Source organism: Terrapene carolina, unplaced genomic scaffold, assembly GCF_002925995.2.
Source record: "Terrapene carolina triunguis isolate 2854851 unplaced genomic scaffold, T_m_triunguis-2.0 Scaffold66, whole genome shotgun sequence".
Taxonomy (NCBI): Eukaryota; Metazoa; Chordata; order Testudines; family Emydidae; genus Terrapene; species Terrapene triunguis.
The window spans coordinates 73998954-74019854 of record NW_020664417.1 but is presented as its reverse complement, the minus strand read 5'-3'; the positions used below and the strand labels follow the sequence as shown (position 1 = coordinate 74019854).

The 20901-nt window shown below is 41.4% G+C and overlaps 1 protein-coding gene across 1 annotated transcript in view; it reads right to left on the bottom strand.

The window, feature by feature from the left end:
* Positions 1–252: 252 nt before the first annotated feature.
* The window catches only part of LOC112114389 (ligand-dependent nuclear receptor corepressor-like protein), a 131831-nt gene continuing 111182 nt past the window's right edge, over positions 253–20901 (bottom strand). The window contains exons 4-5 of the mRNA XM_026648013.2: positions 3586–3676; positions 253–2182 (exon numbers count right to left, since the gene is read on the bottom strand). Coding sequence (XP_026503798.2) covers positions 1150–2182; positions 3586–3676 — 1124 coding nt within the window. The 3' untranslated portion in view covers positions 253–1149. The remainder of the gene's footprint in view (positions 2183–3585; positions 3677–20901) is intronic.

Below are 20901 nucleotides of genomic sequence, written 5' to 3'. Positions count from 1 at the left end.
GTTTAATATTTGTGAATCTGTCAAGACCCTGAACTGCAAATTTGGTTATTAGCAAAACGATAGTGTATCGGCCCACCAAAATGAAAACTTGATATTCATTTTGATAAACTGAAAAGGTTTGAAATGTCACAGCAGCAAATATGTTACAGTTACAGTGAGTTTTTTGTTTTTCAATATAAGGAGTGTGACAATCCTTAAATGAATTTTAAGTAGTCATAACGTTAATTAACCAGCACATTTAATATCCATTCTGTGCACATTATGAACATGCTGTAAGTTGCATTCCAACTTTCTTCTTAAACCTTAGAAGTTATCTTATTTTCCAAACTAAAAAGGAAAATTATGTTAATAATTAAGTTTAAATTATTTTATACTTAGTATTCCATCTTATTTCATATTTAATAATTCTATAGCTACAGTAATTTGTCAGTTTTCATAAATGTATATTCTGTAAACACCAATTTCTTGCTAAACAAACAAAATTATTCTTAAAATGATAAAAATGCAGTTTTATGTCTGCTAACACACATTTTTATTAATGAAATGTTTTGGTTTTTTCTAGTTGTATTGGAGATCTAGTTATGATGTATTTTTTCTTCTTCCACAGAATGTACTACCTCCTACTAATACTTCACATATCCATTTCCTTGGTAAGGAACTAACTTTGTAAAAGAAAAATAATCCCTTGATTTGTGTATTCTGAACTACTTACAAACTATTGCAAGTAATTTGTGAAGTATAAAAGTTTGCAAACCCTGGGTCATGTATTTCCATAATAAGATGGTTTGGTCAATGGCTAATGTGGTTCTTTACCAACTAAAAATAATGCTTCACATGACAAATACTTGTTTTCCCAAAACATTTTATGCTATTGACTACTAAAGAAAACCTGAATCTTTTTCACCTATTTATACAAGGATTTTATTAAATACACACTATCAGAATTAAGGGAGAACTCTATAATTCTGTCCACAGTGAAAACCCTGAATAAAACTACTTTTCAAAAGGCATGTATGTGGTTTTTGAACTGTATAATTTCATGTCTTCTGTCAGTGTGAGCATATGTATTTCTCATATGTGTGTGTGTATACAGACAGACACACACACACACACACACACACACACACAAACAATTTGCTAACAATTAATCTACACAGGCTTGCTGCTGTTTTTGCAGCTGCCAGTCCCTGAATCTGTCATAGTAAATAACCCAGTGTCTGGTAATCGAAGTTTCTTCTTCGGCGGAGTCTTCAGTGTTCCAGATCTTTCTTTAACTTTGTATTCTAAAGTGCTGTGAGGTACCCCATAAATTCCTTGTGCTTTGGAAACACTCATTTTCCCACTCATTACCATAGCAATAGCTTCTTCCATTATTTCATGATCGTATTGCCTATAACGGCCACGTTTTTTCCTTGGTTGTTTATTGTCTTTGCGATCCAAACCATCTTCTGTATTTTCAGATGTTCCGTCAACTGTTCCATTCTTAACATTAAGACATAAAGGAGAGAGGTCCCCATGCAGAAAGTAGGAGTCAACACTTGAGTGAGTTACAGGTCCAGAACATTCAATTTTGTTCTGTTTAGGGAGTATATTTTTCAATTTTTGAAGAGCTGATCCGTCTAAGACTGAGGAGGTTTTGGAAACATGGTACATGACATCCAGAAGACCAGCATTATCAGATTGTGGTTTGGACGCAGAACTTATTCTTAGCTGAGGAATTTTTAACTGTACAGTAGGATTTGAAGTTTCATATTGTAGACTTTCACTTTTTTCTTTAAACTGAGTGACCATTCTCTGTAGAGTTAACTGGTGGAGGTAACTGGAAGCTGTTGGGAATTTTAATTCTGAGGTTTCAAGTAGACTGAGTTTACTTTTTTCTGTGCGCTCTGCTTGAGCTCTTGCCCACAAGGCTACTTTTTGCAGCACTGCACAAGTTTCTTTTCTGTCTTTAAATGAATAACTATCATTGAAATCTCGAGTTTTGTTTTTAAAAAGTGCAGGCTTTCCTGCTGGTAAGGCTTCTAAGTGGAGAAGTAAAGTTTTTTGAGGTATGCCATAAAGTATGCCTGCTTTATTTATGTCCAGTGCTCCAGACTGAATGTCTTTCAAAGCTTTTGAGAGCAAACCATCTGCAAACTCAGCACTTCTTTCCACATAGTCCTCTCTGTGTCTGTGTAGTCTCCTGGATGGATGGAATGAAACGATGGTAAACTGATGTATGAGAGACTCTCACACAGCTATGGAAGGGAAGGGTCCACTCCTTTATTATACTCCTTGCTTAGGTAACATCACTGCTTCTGATACTTTTAAGTCTTTGAGATGTAGTAGTTATTGATTATCATAGTAAAATGCTACAGTTCTGGTAGGACAATGTGTCAAAATCATACGGTGGCTTCTACAGCAGCCCTTCCAAGAACTTTAAATCCTAGTTCAGTATTTGATAATATTCTCATGTGTTTGCTATATTCCCTTTGATACATGCTTGCAGAGCAACACTTATAATTTTAGTTATGCAATTAACATTCCATTAAGTACCCAAATCCTAAATGAGATTTTGTTAGTAGAAACGTGACGTTACCGCTAAACAAGTAATAAAAGAGTCAACCCCCTTATAGAAAATTTGCAGTGATAGGTACATTACCAAACACAAAACCCCCAGATTTCCACAAGACTAATTTTTCTACATTCATAAGATAAGTGCTGCAATTAACAATTAAGTCCCATTTTGTCAATATACAAGTCAGTTTTTAAAATTCTAATCACTATTTATATTTTTCTAATTATAAATCAAATAATTTTAAAACTTGTTCATATCAATAAATTAACAGAACACAATTTTACACAATTCAACAAATAAAGCTAAATGTATTATTTGGAATAAATTATTTTGTAAGATGTACAGGTGACAAAAAGGGTCCTGCTATGGCTAGTGGATGGGAGGATGCCAAAATTATAACAAAATCCAACAGAACAATGTATTTCACTATTTTTGTTTCAGTTAATGTAATGGTAGCTTTCAGCACATGAAACAACATTTTTAGTTTTTAATGCTGAATGGACATATTTAGCAGTTTGCCACCACACACCATAGGCAAAACCATGATGTAAGTATAACAATTAGAAACTCTCTCTCTCACATTAAGAAATATTGAAGATAATAGCTGTTTAACTTGTTCATGTTAGCTGAAGGATATTTTTAAAATATAATCTGGATGTTATGTTTTTGTGCAAAATGGAAGTTTCCTAAATAAAACCTTGAAGAATAAATTTACGTTTTCTTCTACTGTCCTACTCTTTTGTATTATGTAATTAAGTTTTCAGTTCATTTTTAGTAACATGAACTAAAGTTTGGTGATTGTTCTGATAACTTTTCTTTAACAGAAAGAAAAGAAAAAGACAATGAAACAAATGATATATACATAGACACACACTTATGAGTGAAACTCTTGAGGAAAGCAAAATATAAACTGAATTTGTGTGTCAATATATACTGTACAAGTATGTTATAAAAAAATAATCTGCCTTCATAGAGTTTTTTGTAGTGTTTCCTTTTACATATATTAAACATATTTAAATGATGCTTACCCAGACACTGAATTTTCAGATGATAATGGATCATATGTTGACTCTTCCAGCCTTGCGTTTTTCTTTGTAGAGAGATCTAGCACTCCATCCCCTGTAATAAAATAATCATAATAATTTAAGAATTTAAGGATTTTTTGGAATTCTGTTACTGAATTTTTATACACATGGCACAACTTTTTAATATATGACCTATGTTGTAATATTTCTGACATCTTGGTTCCATTAACAGTGTGAAATGTTGAGTAGTTAACTTTTTCCAAAATTCATTTGTAAAAGTTAAACAAGATTTTTTTTTTTAAAAAGATGAGTCAAAATAAAAAAGTGGGCCTATGGCCATACATAGGAATCAGGGGGCTTAAAAATAGATATTTATTAGGCCATAAAATAGAATTCTCATCCCTTGTTTCTTCCACAGATATACTCTAAGATTATACTTGCCATTCCAAACAGACCAATAAGCCATTAGTAATAATGGTTTGATATGTGGGTCATAAATCTGAACATACGTAGTTCAAGATCAAGTTAATATTAATAAATAGCAGATCCATGATACACTAGTAATACAAGGATCCAAAATGATGACGATCATCAGAAAGATATATGTCAGAGAGGGCATCTGTGTGTTTGGGGGATGAGGTCAATGAAAGAACAGTTACTTATCCTACAGGAACTGTGGTTTTTCAAGATGTTGTAATCAGTGTGGATTCCACTGTAGGTGCGCATGAGCCCTATGCATACAAAACCCAAATCTTTTAGCTAGCAGTGTTTATCAGAACTGCACGTATTCCCACATGAAAGCGCACAGGATGGGGTGACTGCAACCCTCCCTCAGTTCCCTTGCATTTCAAAGCCTGTGTTCGCCAAGAACTCCTGAAGTGGGGATGGAGGATGGGTTGTAGCAGCCACATTGACTACAACATCTTGAAAAGCCAGTTACAGTAGGGTAAGTAATAGTTTGTTATTCTTCAAGTGTCAGTATGGACCCCACTGTAGGTGACTAGTAAGCAATATTCTCCTGAGATAGTGGGATTGAGGAGTCCCAGCTAATGAAACAGACAGATTGCAGTATCACTCTTCCGAACTTGGTATCTGCCCTGGCTGCCATGTCAAATGCATACGGTTTAACAAAGGTCAGTGGGTTACTCCAGGTGGTTGCCTTGCAAATCTCTGAGACTGGTGCATTTCTGAAGCAGGCCAATTGTGAGGTCTCCTGTACTACAGTGGAGTTGTGTCCAAATGTTTGGTGGGAAGGAGGAGGGAATCTGGTAACAAATGGAAATGCACTGTCTAATTCATTTGGAAAGTTTCTGTGAAGAGATCACCAGGTCTTACTATACACCCGAAACAGCCACAAAGAGACAGTGAGAGCCAGAAGGATTTAGTCTTGTCTAGGTAGTAAAGTAGAAGTTCTGGAGACATCCAAGGTGTGATGTTTCTTTTCTCCTGCAGAAGAGAGAGATTTTGGAAAGAAGACCAGTAAGGTAACTGACTGATTCAGTTGGTATTTTGAGATTACCTTGGGAATTAACTTAGGCTGTTGTCTCATTACTATATTGTCCCTGTAAAGTAGAGATCGTCCGGTCACTGAGTTTGTGCCAATGTGACAGCAACAAAGTAGAATGTTTTGACAGATAGAGGCTTGAAGGGAATCACCAGGAGAACCACACTGAGGTCCCAGGAAGCAGTCTGGTCTCTAAATGGAGGGCAGGCATGAAGAATGTCCTTGGTGAATCTTGACACTGCAGGGTGTAAGAGAACTGAATGCAACTGAACTGGTGTATGATATGTTGATATTGCTAAGTGGACTCAGAGAGCTTAATGCCAGTCCTGATTGTTTCAAGAGCAGTATGTAGTCTAGGATCCTTGGAATCAGGGCTTCAACCAATTCAGGTTGTTTTGGGCTGCCCATATGGAAACCTCTTGCATTTGCAGAGCAGATACTTCTAGTGGAAACTTTCCTGCTATGCATAAGAACTGCCTGGAGCATTCTCTATCAGTAGTGCTCATCCGGCCAGCATCCAAGCAGTCAGGTGTAGTGACTGCAGGTCTGGATGTTCAGGGATATTGTGTTCATACAAACAGGAAAAATGAATGGGAGATTGACTGGACATATGAAGTAGGTCTGGCAGCCAAAATTGTCTTGGCCAGTATGAGGCGATCATGATAGTGGTGGCCTTGTCCCATCTGATCTTTGATATTATTATGGTAATCAGGGGGGTTAGTGATAAGGTGCAAAGGAGAGCTTGACACCAGCAGAGTAGAAAGACATCTGGTAGAGATCCTAGGCTCACGCCGCCTCTATAATAGAAGGTGTTGCATTTGACATTCTCTGTGGTGGCAAACTGGTCTTTGGTCAGAGTCCCCCACCACTGCTGAATATCATGTCTAGGATGAATTTCCAGTGACTACTGATGGTTGGTTATCACGTCTCTGCTTAAGAAGTCTTCAAGGTAATTGCTGACCGCTGGAAAGTGCAGGGCCAGTGGGGGCCAGGGTTTACTCTGTGTTGGTGACACCATTCCCAGACCTCGATGGTTTCCAGGTAAAGTGGGATCTATCAAGCGCCTCCTTGTTTGTTGATATTGTGCATCACAGATGTACTGTCCATCAGGATTTGCGCTACAGAATTCCGTCGAACTGACAGGGATGCTATACAGGCCAATCTGATGGCCCTCAGCCCTAGAACATTCATGTGCAATTTCTTGCAATTGAGGTGATTCAGGTGGGCCCCCAACCTCTCACTTATGCATCCATATTAAGTATAGTTTGCACAGGAAGGAGTTGAGAAACATACCATTTTCTCACATTCAAGGGGGTCATCAGGCGAGTTCTCACAAGATTTGGAGTGTTACAGTGGCCTATCTGTTCATATTGTTTTTGGCTGGGGAGTACACTGTTCTTTGATAGTGTTGTAATGGTCTCAAGCAAAGTCTGGCAAGCAGTATCATGTATGTACACAATATATGACCTAGTAATCCCATGCAAGCATGATGGTCTTGACCTTATTTCATGTATGATTGATCAAAGGGAACAGAATCTGTCCTCTGGCAGATATGATCATGCTGACAGAGTCAAGTAGGGTCTCGTATGAAGCCTATCATCTGGGATGGAGTGAGAGATGACTTTTTGTAGTTCACCATTAGCCCTGAGACAACAGGGTGAGGATTCAAGCTAGGACTATCTTGGTCATGTCATGGAGCTTGTCCTTGATCAGCCAGTTGTCCAGGTACATGTAGATGTTTCCTTAGATGTGCCACTATCACTGTCAGGCGCTCAGTGAATACTCTTGGAGCAGTGGAGAGTATGAAGGGTAGCACCTTGTATTGGTAATGATTGAATCCTAATGTTAATCTGAGGTACTTCCTGTGGGCAATATGCAAATTCATGTCCTGCAAGTTAAAAGCCATGAACCAGTCTTGATCTTGGTGCGATAGAATGATGGAAGCAAGTGTTACCATCCTGAATCTGAGGCATCAAATATATTTGTTGAGCCTCCTCAGGTCTAGAACAAGATGAAGGCCACCTTTCTTCTCTCGAATGAGGAAATACCAGGAGTAGAAGTCTCTTTCCCAGTACTCCTAAGGCACCTCTCCTATGGCATCTAGACAGAGCAACGAGGCCATTTCTGTTTGTAAAAGGCTCTCACGAGAAAGGTCCCTGAAGATGGATGGGGAAGGGGGATTGCGGTGGAAAGGGAAAGAAACTGGATGGTATGGCCACACATGACAATATCCAGCACCTACCTAGGGGTTCCAGGGCAGTAGATCAAGGTAAAATTGAACAGGGATCAGAACTGTGGGATATGCATGCTCACTGGCCCACTGGAGCTGTTGTTGGTGCAGGGCCTTGGCCTTGCGCAGGTACTACAGGTTCTTGTGGTCCGTAAACACTTGGACTAGATGACGGGCCCCTTCCAAGTAGTGTTGCCACTCTTTGAAGGCAGCCTTAACTGCTTGGAGCATCTTGTCCAAGATCTCAGTTTCACTCCGCAGATGTAAGCTTCCTTGAGTAATAGGTGAAGGGATGCAGTGTTTGTTTGAGTTTATGCCTTTGAAAGAGGAGTTACCTGATCGCTGTTCTACAGGTGTCAGCTTTCACAATGAAAGCTTGTGCCATGCTGGAGTGGGCCAATACTGGAGTAGTGATGAAGGCAAGCTTCAATTGCACAAATGTGTGCTGGGCTTCTGGTGACCAACAGAACTTGGCATTTTTTCGGAGTAGAGTGAAGTTTATTTTGAAAAATTTGAAATGAACCTCCAGTAGAAGTTCACAAAGCCTAAAAGACCTTGCTGGTCATGAACATTACAGGGGCCTGACTAGTTGTGGATAGCCTGGACCTTACACAAATCCATCGATTCCTTCCAGGGACCAGATGAAACCCACAAACTCACTTGAGGTCTGATCAAATGTGCAGGTCTCTCATTTAGCATAGAGACCATGTGGTGTTGTCTCTCCAGGACAGTGGGGACATGAATTGTGTGTTTGTCCAGCTCATCTGAGAAGATTAATATATCATCTAAGTACACTGCCACAAACTGTTCCAGTAGGCCTCATAGCACATCTTTAATGAAGTGCTGGGGCATTAGTCAGTCTGAATGGCATAACTAAATATTCAAAGTGGCCGTAGCAGATCCAAAAGGCAGTCCCCATCTCTGATATGGATGAGATTGTAAGCTCCCTAGAGATCCAGTTTTGTGAATATGCAGGTAGCCCCCACGTGGTCCAACAAATCGGCTATCAGGAGTAGCTGGTAATGGTTCCAAATTATCTGATTTATGGCTTGGTAATCGACACAGAGGTGGAGGCTGTCATTCTTTTTTACAAAAAGGACCAGGGCACTGGCTGGTGAAGTTGATTTGCAGATGAACCCCCAGGCCAGGTTCTCTTGGAGATTCTCACAATGCTGCCAGTTTAGGCTATGACACCGCATATATCCGCCCAAACAGCAGCTTTGCCCGTCAGGCAGTTGCAGTCTGCCTCATGTAGGGGGAAGTTTTCTGCATTCTTCTTCTCAAAAGACATTAGTGTATTCACGGTACTTGGGGGGAAGTTCCATAGTTCCTTTAGTGGGTGTTTCAATGTGGACAACTACACCTATTTGAGCCTTGTTGGGTGTGGGTGCAAAGTCTGCTAGTCCATGGCCATGCTGTCAGCAGAATTCCAATGGGAAGATAACTTTCAGTTCTTATCAGTGAATGAGGGGGTCATGAAAGGTCATGCCAAGGATCGGGGGGGAAATGCAGGGAATAAATCACACCAAATTGTATTATTTCTCTGGCATCCAGGGGGACAGTCTCCTCCAAAACTCTATCTGAAGATAGTGGAGAGCTGTCAACAATTTCAATTGGTCGGGTATGGCCTTGCGTAGCAGGGGAATCTATAGGGCCTGAGCTGCAGCTGCAGCCATGAAATTGTCCGCGACTCCTGAATCAATGAGGGTCTGTTGGAGGGGAATCTGTCAGGGATCCCATAGGATGTGAAGCTGAATACACACCTGCAAATGAGAAGCCCATGGATGGGGCTCAGGGTGCATATCAGTGAGGACTAGGGTATGGGGATATTCTCTTCTCTCAAGGTGCAGGCCAGTTCCCTCCACCAGGCCTGGGTCAGCTTGTTTCTCTGAGCTCTTCGGCGTTCATACTGGGCAGAATGAGATGGTATGGTCAGGATAACCACAGCAGAAGCACAGGTTGCACTGATGGTGCCGTTCCTTTTCCTCCTTTCTTATCCCTTTGTTCTCGCAGCTGATTATCTATGCAGATAGTGAGGTCCACACAAAGGGCTCTTGGTGTCTCTACGTGGGGCCAGTGCGTTTTTGATTTATTCCCGTAAGCCCCACTGGAACTGATACAGCTGCGCTACTTTGTTCCACTCTGATGAAACAGTGATAAGTTTATGGAGGGGATGGTATGATGGGATAGCCTAATTTTGGCAATTAATTGATCTTTGACTATTAGCGGTAAATATGCCCAATGTCCTGTGATGGGATGTTAGACGGGGTGGGATCTGAGTTACTACAGAGAATTCTTTCCTGGGTGTCTGACTGGTGAGTCTTGTCCACATGCTCAGGGTTTAGCTGATCGCCATATTTGGAGTCAGGAAGGAATTTTCCTCCAGGGCAGATTGGCAGAAGCCTGGGGAGTTTTCCCCTTCCTCTGCAGCGTGGGCACGGATCACTTGCTGGAGGATTCTCTCCACCTTGAAGTCTTTAAACTAGGATTTGAGGACTTCAATAGCTCAGACATAGGTTAGTGGTTTGATACAGGAGTGGGTGGGATTCTGTGGCCTGTGTTGTGCAGGAGGTCAGACTAGATGATCATAATGGTCCCTTCTGACCTTAAGGTCTATGATTCTATGATTAAGTGTGCTGCACAGGAGGTCACTGGGTCTTGCCCCCACTGGAGTCCCCTCAGGGTGACCTGCACTAGGTGCAGGTCATCGAAGATGGCTGACTCTGCTTGGAGAAAAGCATACCAGTCTGACAGCACAGGGCTATAGCTTTCCAGAAAGAGGGATGGTCAGTCTAAAACATCTCTTGTCAGCAGGTATAGATGGCCTGGTCAGAGGTATAGATTTGGGGATGCATCAGAAACAGAAGGCAGCACTGGTTCATGAAGTGCTGGAACTGCTGGTGGTTCCCATCAAGCCACTGGAGCAACGGTAGCGGAGCCCCCTGTTTAGGGCAAGGCACTGCATGCTGCGTTCACAGCACAGTATTCTCAGTGCTGACCTGCCTCACTTGCAGCCTCTGGTTATCCAAGGTCAGTGTGCAACTTGGGCCTGTAGTGCTTGATTATCCGTAAGACTACATTTTAGTCACGGGTATTTTTAGTAAAAGTCATGGGCAGAAAACAAAAATTCACGGCCCATGATCTGTCTATGAATTTTACTATATACCCCTAACTAAAACTTGAGACGGGGGACCACGGGTGCTCAGGGGGGCAGGCTGGGGGCGCTGCAGGATGGTGGCCCGGGACCTCCGCTGGTGCTGGGGGTGGGAGGGAAGGCAGGTGGCGGCACGTGGCCTGGGACCCCCACTGGTGCTGGGAGGGAGAGTGTGGGGCCGGGTAGCAGCGTGTGGCCCGGGACCCCTGCTGGTCCAGGAGAGGGAGGGTTTGCGGGGCTGACAGGCTCCCTACCCGGCATGTCCCTGTAGCTCCTAGGGGGAGGGGCAGCCAGGGGGGCTCCGTGCACTGCTCACACCACAAGCACTGGCTATGCAGCTCCCATTGGCCGGGAACCGCAGCCAATGGGAGCTGCAGGAGCAGCACACGCAGGCACGGGCAGCGCACAGAGCCCCCCTGGCCGCCCCTCCCACGAGAAACTGCAGGGACATGCCAGTGGGAGCTGGGGAGTCCTCCTCCCCCAAGTAAGCGCCGCCACACACCCCGACCCCCTGCCCCAGCCCTGAGCCCCCTCCCACACACCCAAACTGCTGCTGCTGGCCCAGGGGCTGCCTGGCTAGGGCAGCCCCTGAGCCAGCACCAGCCGCTGAAGAAGTCATAGAGGTCACAGAATCTGTGACCTCAGTGACAGACACGCAGCCTTAATTATCCGTCTGGAGGTGGAAGGCCCATTCAGGCAAGTCCAATGCTTCTAGGGGCTGCAGTGGTGCTTCTGAGTCCATCCTTCTCACACCAGGCTCAGTCCCTCAGGGTACCTGTGATCTGAACAAGCTGTTATGGCTGGGTCATGGGCAGCCAGAGTCCACAGTCACAAGACAGGAGTCAGCTGGGCCAGAATACTAGGAGGTCCGAAGCAGGAGACAACTGGAGGCCAGAACCACAAGTCAGGAACCAAAGTCAGGCCAGGTCAGGATACCAGGTGGACTGAGGCAGGAGACAAACTGGAGATCAGAAATACAAATCAGATGCCAGGAGTTATGCTGGGTTAGGATGCCAGGAAAATCAAGCTGGGGGAGCAGGAGCAGGAAGCACAAAACACACAGTCCAGAACAGGGTAGAGCCCAGTTTGTTCGGATAACTTCCTGTTCCTGCTGCTGGCTTAAGTAGGGCCTGCAGGCCAATCAGCTGCTCTGGCACTCCACCAATAAGACTGCAGGTGCAGAGCTCAAACTGGTGCTAGGCTTCAGAAGTCCCAAGTAAGCAAGCATCAGCAGACTGCTAGGTGGAGGGTTGGAGTGTAGCTGTTCCTATAAATCCTGTGGATCCAGGTTTGAGACGTGTGGGTCATGACACACACACTGATTGCTGCCAGTGGACTTGTACAGAAGTAAGGGAAAGGTCAGCCTTTTTGAGAGAAACTAGTCCAAAATGGAAGGAATAACCACTGACTGACATCCCCAAATGGAGAAACGTTTCCACTTGGCTGAATAGGACTCCTAGTGGAGTTTCTTTGTATTGTTATTAAGGATGGTTTGTACAGCTTCTGAGCAGGAAAGTATTAGTGTTGATGCCCATCCAAAAACCAAGCTGTGGGATGAAGCTCTCGGGATTGGAATGCTTGATCCTGCCTTTCGCCTGGGTCAAGAGATTTGAAAACTATTACATTCTGATCAGAGGATGGGATGACAACTGTCTGGTCCAACGGGGGGCAATGAAGATGACATGTGCCCTATCTTGACAAATTTTCTTCAAGACTCCAGGAAAGAGTTGTAAAGGAGGAAAGGCATAGTTCAGATAATTTGGTTAGAGAAGATGGAGGACATCACCTTGAGAATGTAGTCCTTGAGCACCTCAGGAGCAATGCGTGTTGCATTTCTTGTTTGTTTGAGAGATGAACAGATCCCAGATGGGAATCCCCCACTGAGCAAAAATGTTTACTACTGACTCACGCAATTCCCACTCATGTGGCCCTGGAAGGTAAGCTGCCAAAAACGTGATTTAATTCTTGATACATCAACTCCATAGGCTGAGTGCTTCTATACAGAGGGGAATTGATCTCACACCTATGTGTTTGTTGATGTAAAGGATTGTTGTCATATTGTCTGAGAACATGGTTGTACCACGTGAACTGCAGAAAAACTTTGCAAGTTTCTCAAACTACCTGGAACTCCAGAAGGCTGATGTGCAGACGGCTTCTCAAGGTGTCCAAGTGCCCTGAGTCATATGGCTGTCCATGTGTGCTCCCCCCAGCCTAAGTGAGACGCATCTATAAGAGGGACTCCACTTCCTGTCTGAGAATCTGCTCATGAGAACGGTCCCTGAAGAGGGACAGGAATGGAGATTTTGGAGGAGATACAGAAGTAAATTCGATCTTATAGCTATATTAGATGACATCTAAAACCCACTTGTCCATTGTAGCGGCACTTCAGTTGTAGAAACAAAGTGCTAAAGGACTTCCGAATGGTATACAAGGATAGGGTAGTGGTGGTATTGTTAATGGTCTACATCTCTCAAACTCCTGTCAAAAGTATATTTTCACCAGGGGATGGGATTGAGATGATACAGCAGGGAAATGATACAGAGTACTCTCTGCCTTTTACAAGGAGGGTCATAAGATAGCTGGAGATAAAACTGTTGAGATCCTGGTCTAAGTCTGTAAGATTGCCTGTAATATTTCCTTTTCAGGGCAAGTGTATATATTCCCAGGGAGCAGAGGATGGCTCTAGAGTTCTTTAAAGTGTGCAAGGACTCAATAGTAATTTCATTGATAAAGTGGGCTTCATCGAAGAACAGGTCTTATATCCCGAGGTGTGTAACCATGACTCACAGCACATTACGATGGCTATTGCCATCAACCAGGATGATGTGTCTGCTGCATCAACTGCTGATTCAAGTGCAGTTCTGGCCACTAGCTTTCCTTCATCAGTAAGAGCCTGGAAATGAGCTGTGTCTTGTTGTGCTAGCTTGTCTACAAAATCCATACATTTTCAGTAGTTGAGATAGTGGGTTAAAAGGAATTGTACTTTCTTGGCTGGGATAAAATACGGTTACAGATTAAGCTTTGTTGTCTGGAAGTGCTATACGGGATCCCATATTTTCCAGCATGTTGCATCTGGAGAAGTTGTAGAGGTACTCAAGGCAAGGGGAGTACCAGCTGGTGTAAGGTGAGTGTCAGAGGGGAAGCTGGTACCAGGAGGCTCTGGATCTCCTGCATGGAATAACAGATTTCAGAGGAGGAGATGGTTGCTGTTGTGGTGGCTCAGATTCTCCCAAAGAAAAGAAAGGGTCTCTCCTGAAGTCTTGGAGTGCAACTGCCTATTTGATGGAGCACTGAGGATGCAGGTTTGACGGTTTTCAAGCCCAGATCTATTGGTTTCAATACCACTCTCATAGATTGTTCTAAGAGATGGAGCCTGAGTCTTGCATTCCATGATTTTCAGGTTCGGGTGCAGAATGAAAGGCAAACTGAGCACCTGCTTCAGACATGGGATTTGCCCAGACAGAAAAGGCATCTGCTGTGCCCATCTTAAAGCAGAATTAGTCCATCCCAGGATGAGCAAGGTTTAAAGCCTTTGTGTTTTGATTCCAGGATTTTGGGGTCCTTGTACAAGAGTGCCTTGCTGTGGGTGGGGAGTGGTCAAAGAATTTTTGAACCAGTTGAGGATTAGTCAGTCCAAGATGCTGTAAGAAGGTTGTTCTAAAGTTTTCCAGAAATTTAGATGAAGATTGCTGACAACTCTCATGTGAGTTGAAAGGATACCGATAGGTTCCATTTCTCTGCCAATGGCAGTAAAAGGGAACTGAGGGAGGATCATAGCTGCCACACCCTTTATGCTTTAATGTGGGAGCAAAAGGCAGCACAAGACACATGCACTACCCCAAATACACACTGCTAGCTAAAAGAATGTAGTCCTTATACACATGCACACCGACACACAAGGACAACAGATTTATTTATTTATTCGTCCTTCTCCAAATCTTCTCCATGAAAAGTTTAACTGTATTGGTTGGACGGGTAAGGAGAAATTTGAATGTGATTGCATGACTATTCTAGTAAAGTGGATATCAAATATATACTCTATGTATCACAACTTGACTTTTAAAGTTCCCTGGGCTATACACTTTGCATCTCTATACAAAAGATAAATGTCTAGAAATAAAACAATGTACCGTATATACTCGTTCATTAGCCAGTTCGTTTATAAGCCAACCCCCAAGATGGTTAGGTAAAAATAGCAAAAACCGTATGACCCTTTCATAAGCCGACCCTATATTTCAGGGGTTGGCAAACTTTGGCTCCTGGCCGTCAGGGTAAGCCGCTGGTGGGTCAGGACGTTTTGTTTACTTGGAGCGTCTGCAGGCATGGAGCCCCTCAGCTCCCTGTGGCTGCGCTGAGGGGCTCCATGCACTTCCTGCAGCTCCCATTGTCTGGGAACGGCAAACGGCAGTCACAGGGAGCTGAGGGGCTCCATGCCTGCAGATGCTCCAGGTAAACAAAACGACAATGTATCAAAATATTCAATTCAATGATTCCATAGAGTTTAAAATCATCAAATTTTGGTGTAGACCCGTTTATAAGCCAAACCCCGCTCTTTGATGCGTCACTTTTTTACCAAAAATATTTAGCTTATGAACGAGTATATATGGTAATAAGTAACCTACTTATAAATAAAACCACTCATAATAATTAAAATTAAATATGTTGGAGGGGACACAACACTAAAGGAAAAAGTAAAACACTGACAGGGATTGGGGTGGGCAAGAACGTATTCAGGACCTACACCAACTAAGGGCTTTAAAAAACAACTGTCAGGTAAATCTGTCAATTTGAAGGCAGCTAATGTAAAGAGCACAGGACAGACATAATGGGTAAAATCTGGGCTCCATTAAAGTCAATGGCTAAACTCCCATCCTCAGGGTTATACTTTGCTGTTGAAAATCTAAGTGTAAAACTAGAAAGAAAAAACCTGTATAGATTAGGAAAATCCTGAATTTTGGAATATGGAGGTTAAAAGTTGATAATTTCCATAACATTTCTTCCTCTTTTTAAACTTTTGCTCAGTCTTTTTCTCCAGCTTATAATGAACTACTTTAATGTATTTAATTTCATTTCTATCATAACTATTACCTTCCCTCGCCTCCTTTCATTTAAACTTTGCTATCATTTTTTGTCTGAGCTATTTCTGCTCAGCTATATCAATGCAGTGTTAAGTTTGTATGGTTAAACATTAAAAATATCTAGATATACCAAAATTATGGTCGTACAAGCAACCTTAACTCTGTCCTTTTTGCTTTATGACAGTCAATCACATACCATTTGTAGTCTTTTATATTTAAACTTAATTTAGTGATTTTGTATTCAAACTACAATAGGTTCAGCTCCTGTTGCTAGTTCAAACTTGACAAAATGATGCTTTTCTCAAATTTGGAGACTCCAGGAACATACAAAGAACAAAGGTAGTGATCACAGACACAATCACAAATATAAAGTCTTATCTGTACTACAGGCTTTATTACAGCAATACGTAAAGTTACAATTACCGTTGCATATATAAATCCTACAAAAACCCATGCAATGACGAATACTGAAGTCATACGCACATCCCCAAAAATATTCTAAGGTCTCATGTATCTCTCATCAAATGATCAGAAGAACATAAGAAAGGCCCAAAGGTCCATCTAGGCCAGTATCCTGTCTTCAGACAGTAGCCAATGCCAGGTGCCCCAGAGGGAATGAACAGAACAGGTAATCATCAAGTGATCCATCCACTGTCGCCCATTCTCAGCTTCTGGCAAACAGAGGTTAAGGACACCATCTCTGCCCATCCTGGCTAATAGCCATTGATGGACCTATCCTCCATGAACTTATCTAGTTATTTTTTGAACCCTGTTATAGTCTTGGCATTCACAACATCCTCAAGCCAGGAGTTCCACAGGTTGACTGTGCGTTGGGTGAAAAAATACTTCCTTTTGTTTGTTTTAAACCTGCTGCCTATTAATTTCATTTGGTGACCCCTAGTTCTTGTGTTGTGAGAAGGAGTAAATAACACTTCCTTATTTACTTTCTCCACAAGAGTCATGATTTTATAGACTTCTGTCCTATCCCCCGTTAGTCTCTTTTCCAAAATGAACAGTCCCAGTCTTATTAATCTCTCCTCATATGGCAGCCGTTCCATACCCTTAATAATTTTTGTTGCCCTTTTCTGAACCTTTTCCAATTCCAATATATCTTTATCTATATCTATCATGCAGTATTCAAGATGTGGGCGTGCCATGAATTTATATAGAGGCAATATGATATTTTCTGTCTTATCTATTCCTTTCTTAATGATTCCCAACATTCTGTTTGCTTTTTTGACAGCCGCTGAACATTTAGTGGATGTTTTCAGAGAACTGTCCACAGTGACTCCAAGATCTCTTTCTTGAGTGGTAACAGCTAATTTGGACCCCATCATTTTATATGTATAGTTGGGATTATGTTTTACAATGTGCATTACTTTGCATTTATCAACATTGAATTTCATCTGCCATTTTGTTGCCCAGTCACCCAGTTTTGTGAGATCCTTTTGTAGCTCTTCGCAGTCTGCTTGGGACTAAACTATCTTGAGTGGATTTGTATCATCTGCAAATTTTGCCACCTCACTGTTTACCCCCTTTTCCAGATCATTTCTGAATAGGTTGAATAGAACTGGTCCCCGTACAGACCCTGGGGGACACCACTATTTACCTCTCTCCACTCTGAAAACTGACCATTTATTCCTACCTTTGTTTATCCTTAACCAGTTACCAATCCATGAAAGGACCTTCCCTCTTATCCCATGACAGCTTACTTTGCTTAAGAGCCTTTGATGAGGGACCTTGTCAAAGGCTTTTTGAAAATCTAAGTACACAATATCCACTGGATCCCCCTTGTCCACATGCTTGTTGACCTCCTCAAAAGAATTCAAGTAGATTGGTGAGACATGATTTCCCTTTACAAAAACCATGTTGATTCTTCCCCAAAAAATTATGTTCATCTATGTGTCTGAAATTTTGTTCTTTACTATAGTTTCAACCAATTTGCCTGATACTGAATTTAGGCTTACCAGCCTGTAATTGCCAGGATCACATTTCACATTTGAGTTCCTTCAGGACTCTTGGGTGAATACATTCTGGTCTTGGTGACTTATTACTTTTTAGTTTATCAATTTGTTCCAAAACCTCCTCTACTGACACCTCAATCTGGGACAGTTCCTTAGATCTGTCACCTAAAAAGAACGGCTCAGTTTTGGGAATCTCCCTCACATCCTCAGCTGTGAAGACCGATGCAAAGAATTCATTTAGTTTCTCCATAATGGCCGTATCCTTGAGTGCTCCTTTAGCATCTCGATCGTCCAGTGGCCCCACTGGTTGTTTAGCAGGCTTCCTACTTTTGATGTACTTAAAATGTTTTTTGCTATTACTTTTTGAGTCTTTTCCTAGCTGTTCTTCAAATTCTTTTTTGGCCTTCACTTGCCAGAGTTTATGCTCTATTCTATTTTCCTCAATAGGATTTAATTTCCACTTTTTAAAGGATGCCTTTTTGCCTCTAACCACTTCTTTTACATTGTTGTTTAGCTATGGTGGCACTTTTTTGGTCATCTATAGTTTTTAATTTGGGGTATACATTTAAGTTGAGTCTCTATTACGGTGTCTTTAAAAATTTTCCATGCAACTTGCAGGGATTTCACTTTTGGCACTGTACCTTTTGATTTCTGTTTAACTAACTTCCTCATTTTTATGTAGTTCCCCTTTCTGTACTTAAAGAGTAATAACAAAAAATGTTTTGAGTCTTTGGCTAGCTGTTCTTCAAATTCTTTTTTGGCCTTCCTAATTATATTTTTACACTTCATTTGCCAGAGTTTATGCTCCTTTCTATTTTCCTCGCAAGGATTTAACTTCCACTTTTTAAAGGATGCCTCTTTGCCTCTCACTGTTTCTTTTACTTTGTTGTTTAGCCACGGTGGCTCTTTCTTGGTTTTCTATGTTTTTTAATTTGAGGTATACATTTAAGTTGGGCCTCTATTATGGTGTCTATAAAAAGTTTCCATGCAGCTTGCAGGAATTTTACTTTTTGCACTGTACCTTTTAATTTCTGTTTAACTAACTTCCTCATTTTTGTGTAGTCCCCCTTTCTAAAATTAAATGCTACCGTGTTGGGCTGCTGTGGTGTTTTCTCTGCCACTGGGATGTTAAATTTAATTATATTATGGTCAATATTACCAAGCAGTCCAGCTATATTCACCTCTTGGACCAGATCCTGTGCTCCACTTAGGAATAAATCAAGAATTGCCTCTCCTCTTCTGGGTTCCAGGGCTAGCTGCTCCAAGAAGCAGTCATTTAAGGTGTCAAGAAACTTTCTCTCTGCAACCCGTCTTGAGGTGACATGTATCCAGTTGAAATCTCCCATTATTACTGAGTTTTTTTATTTTAATAGCCTCTCTAATGTCCCTGAGCATTTCACAGTCACTATCACCATCCTGGTCAGGTGGTTAGTAATATATCCCTATTGCTATATTCTTATTATTAGAGCATGGAATTACTATCCATAGTACTATCCATAGAGATTCTATGGTACAGTTTGGTTCATTTAAGATTTTTACTTCATTTGCTTCTACACTTTCTTTCACATATAGTGCCACTCCCCCACCAGCACGACCTGTTCTGTCCTTCCGATATATTTTGTACCCTGGTATTACTGTGTCCCATTGATTATCGTCATTCCACCAAGTTTCTGTGATGCCTATTATATCAATATCCTCATTTAATACGAGGCATTCTTGTTCACCCATCTTATTATTTAGACTTCTAGTATATAAGCATTTTAAAAACTTGTCACTTTTTAGCTGTCTGCCATTACATGATGTAACTGAATGGGACTTTTTTTCATTTGACTGTTTCTCATCAGATCCTAGAATCAAATAAAAAAAAAAAGTCCCATTTAATTACATCATCTATGAGGGTGGTTCCTTCTGGGGTTTCTTGTAGGTCTTCCCCCTTTTATGCATCCAGTGAACCTCTTTCATATTGTTCTGACCATGCCTAAAACCTTATACATATTCATGACATTTTCAACCCTCTTTTCCTTATCTGTACTTCCACACCCCATGAATACTGGGGTACTCTGTCTATGTTGTTGTCTTAGTTCCCCGTATATGCAGTAGGATCTATATACAACATGTATCCATGGTAACCTGTGGTCAGAACAGAACTTTCCGTGATGTTACAATCAGGAGTTTTGGGGTCTATTACAGTCTATTTTTTTGTAAGATGACCTTTCCAGTAATCTTGTAACCTAGGGTTATGCCTAGGTCACCTATTCATGTCAAATGTTCTAAAGTCTACAGTCTAGTATGGCTAAGCTAAAATCCTACAGGCCTCAGCCTATAGGCCTTGCATTACAGCCATGCTTTACTTATATACCTAATACACACTCATCATTCCTAAACGTTTGTCCATCTTATACTTCTATAATCCTACAATTTAAATCTATTTAGGATACATTGATTGTGTATGAAATATAGGGCTGTCGATGAATCGCAGTTATCTCACGTGATTAACTAAAAAAATTTAATCACGATTAATCACAGTTTTAATCGCACTGTTAAACAATAGAATACCAACTGAAATTTATTAAATATTTTGGATGTTTTTCTACGTTTTCATATATATTGTAATTGAAATCGAAGTGTATATTATTTTTTATTATAAATAATTGCACTGTAAAACTTATAAACAAAAGAAACAGTATTTTTCAGTTCACCTCATACAAGTACTGTAGTGCAATCTCTTGGTCATGACAGTGCAACTTACAAATGTAAATTATTTTTTTTTGTTACATAACTGCACTCAAAAACAAAACAATGTACAGCTTCAGAGCCTACAAGTCCACTCAGTCCTACTTCTTTTTCAGCCAATTGCTAAGAGAAACAAGTTTGTTTACATTTACAGGAGATAATGCTGTCCTCTTATTTACAATGTCACCAGAAAGTGAGAACAGGCATTTAGCATGGCACTTTTGTAGCCCGCATTGCAAGATATTTACGTGTCAGATATGCTAAACATTCATATACCCCTTCATGCTTTGGCCACCATTCCAGAGGACATGCTTCCATGTTGATGATATTCGTTAAAAAAATAATGCATTCATTAAATTTGTGACTGAACTCGGGGGGGGGGGGAGAGAGAGGAGAGAGAGACAGAATTATATGTCCTCTGCTCTGTTTTACCCGCATTCTGCTATATATTTCATGTTATAGCAGTCTCGGATGATGACCCAGCACATGTTGTTCATTTTAGTAACACTTTCACTGAAGATCTGACAAAATGCAAAGAACATACCAATGTGAGATTTCTAAAGATAGCTACAGCACTCGACCCAAGATTTAAGAATCTGAAGTGCCTTCCAAAAATCTGAGAGGGACGAGGTGTGGAGCATGCTTTCAGAAGTCTT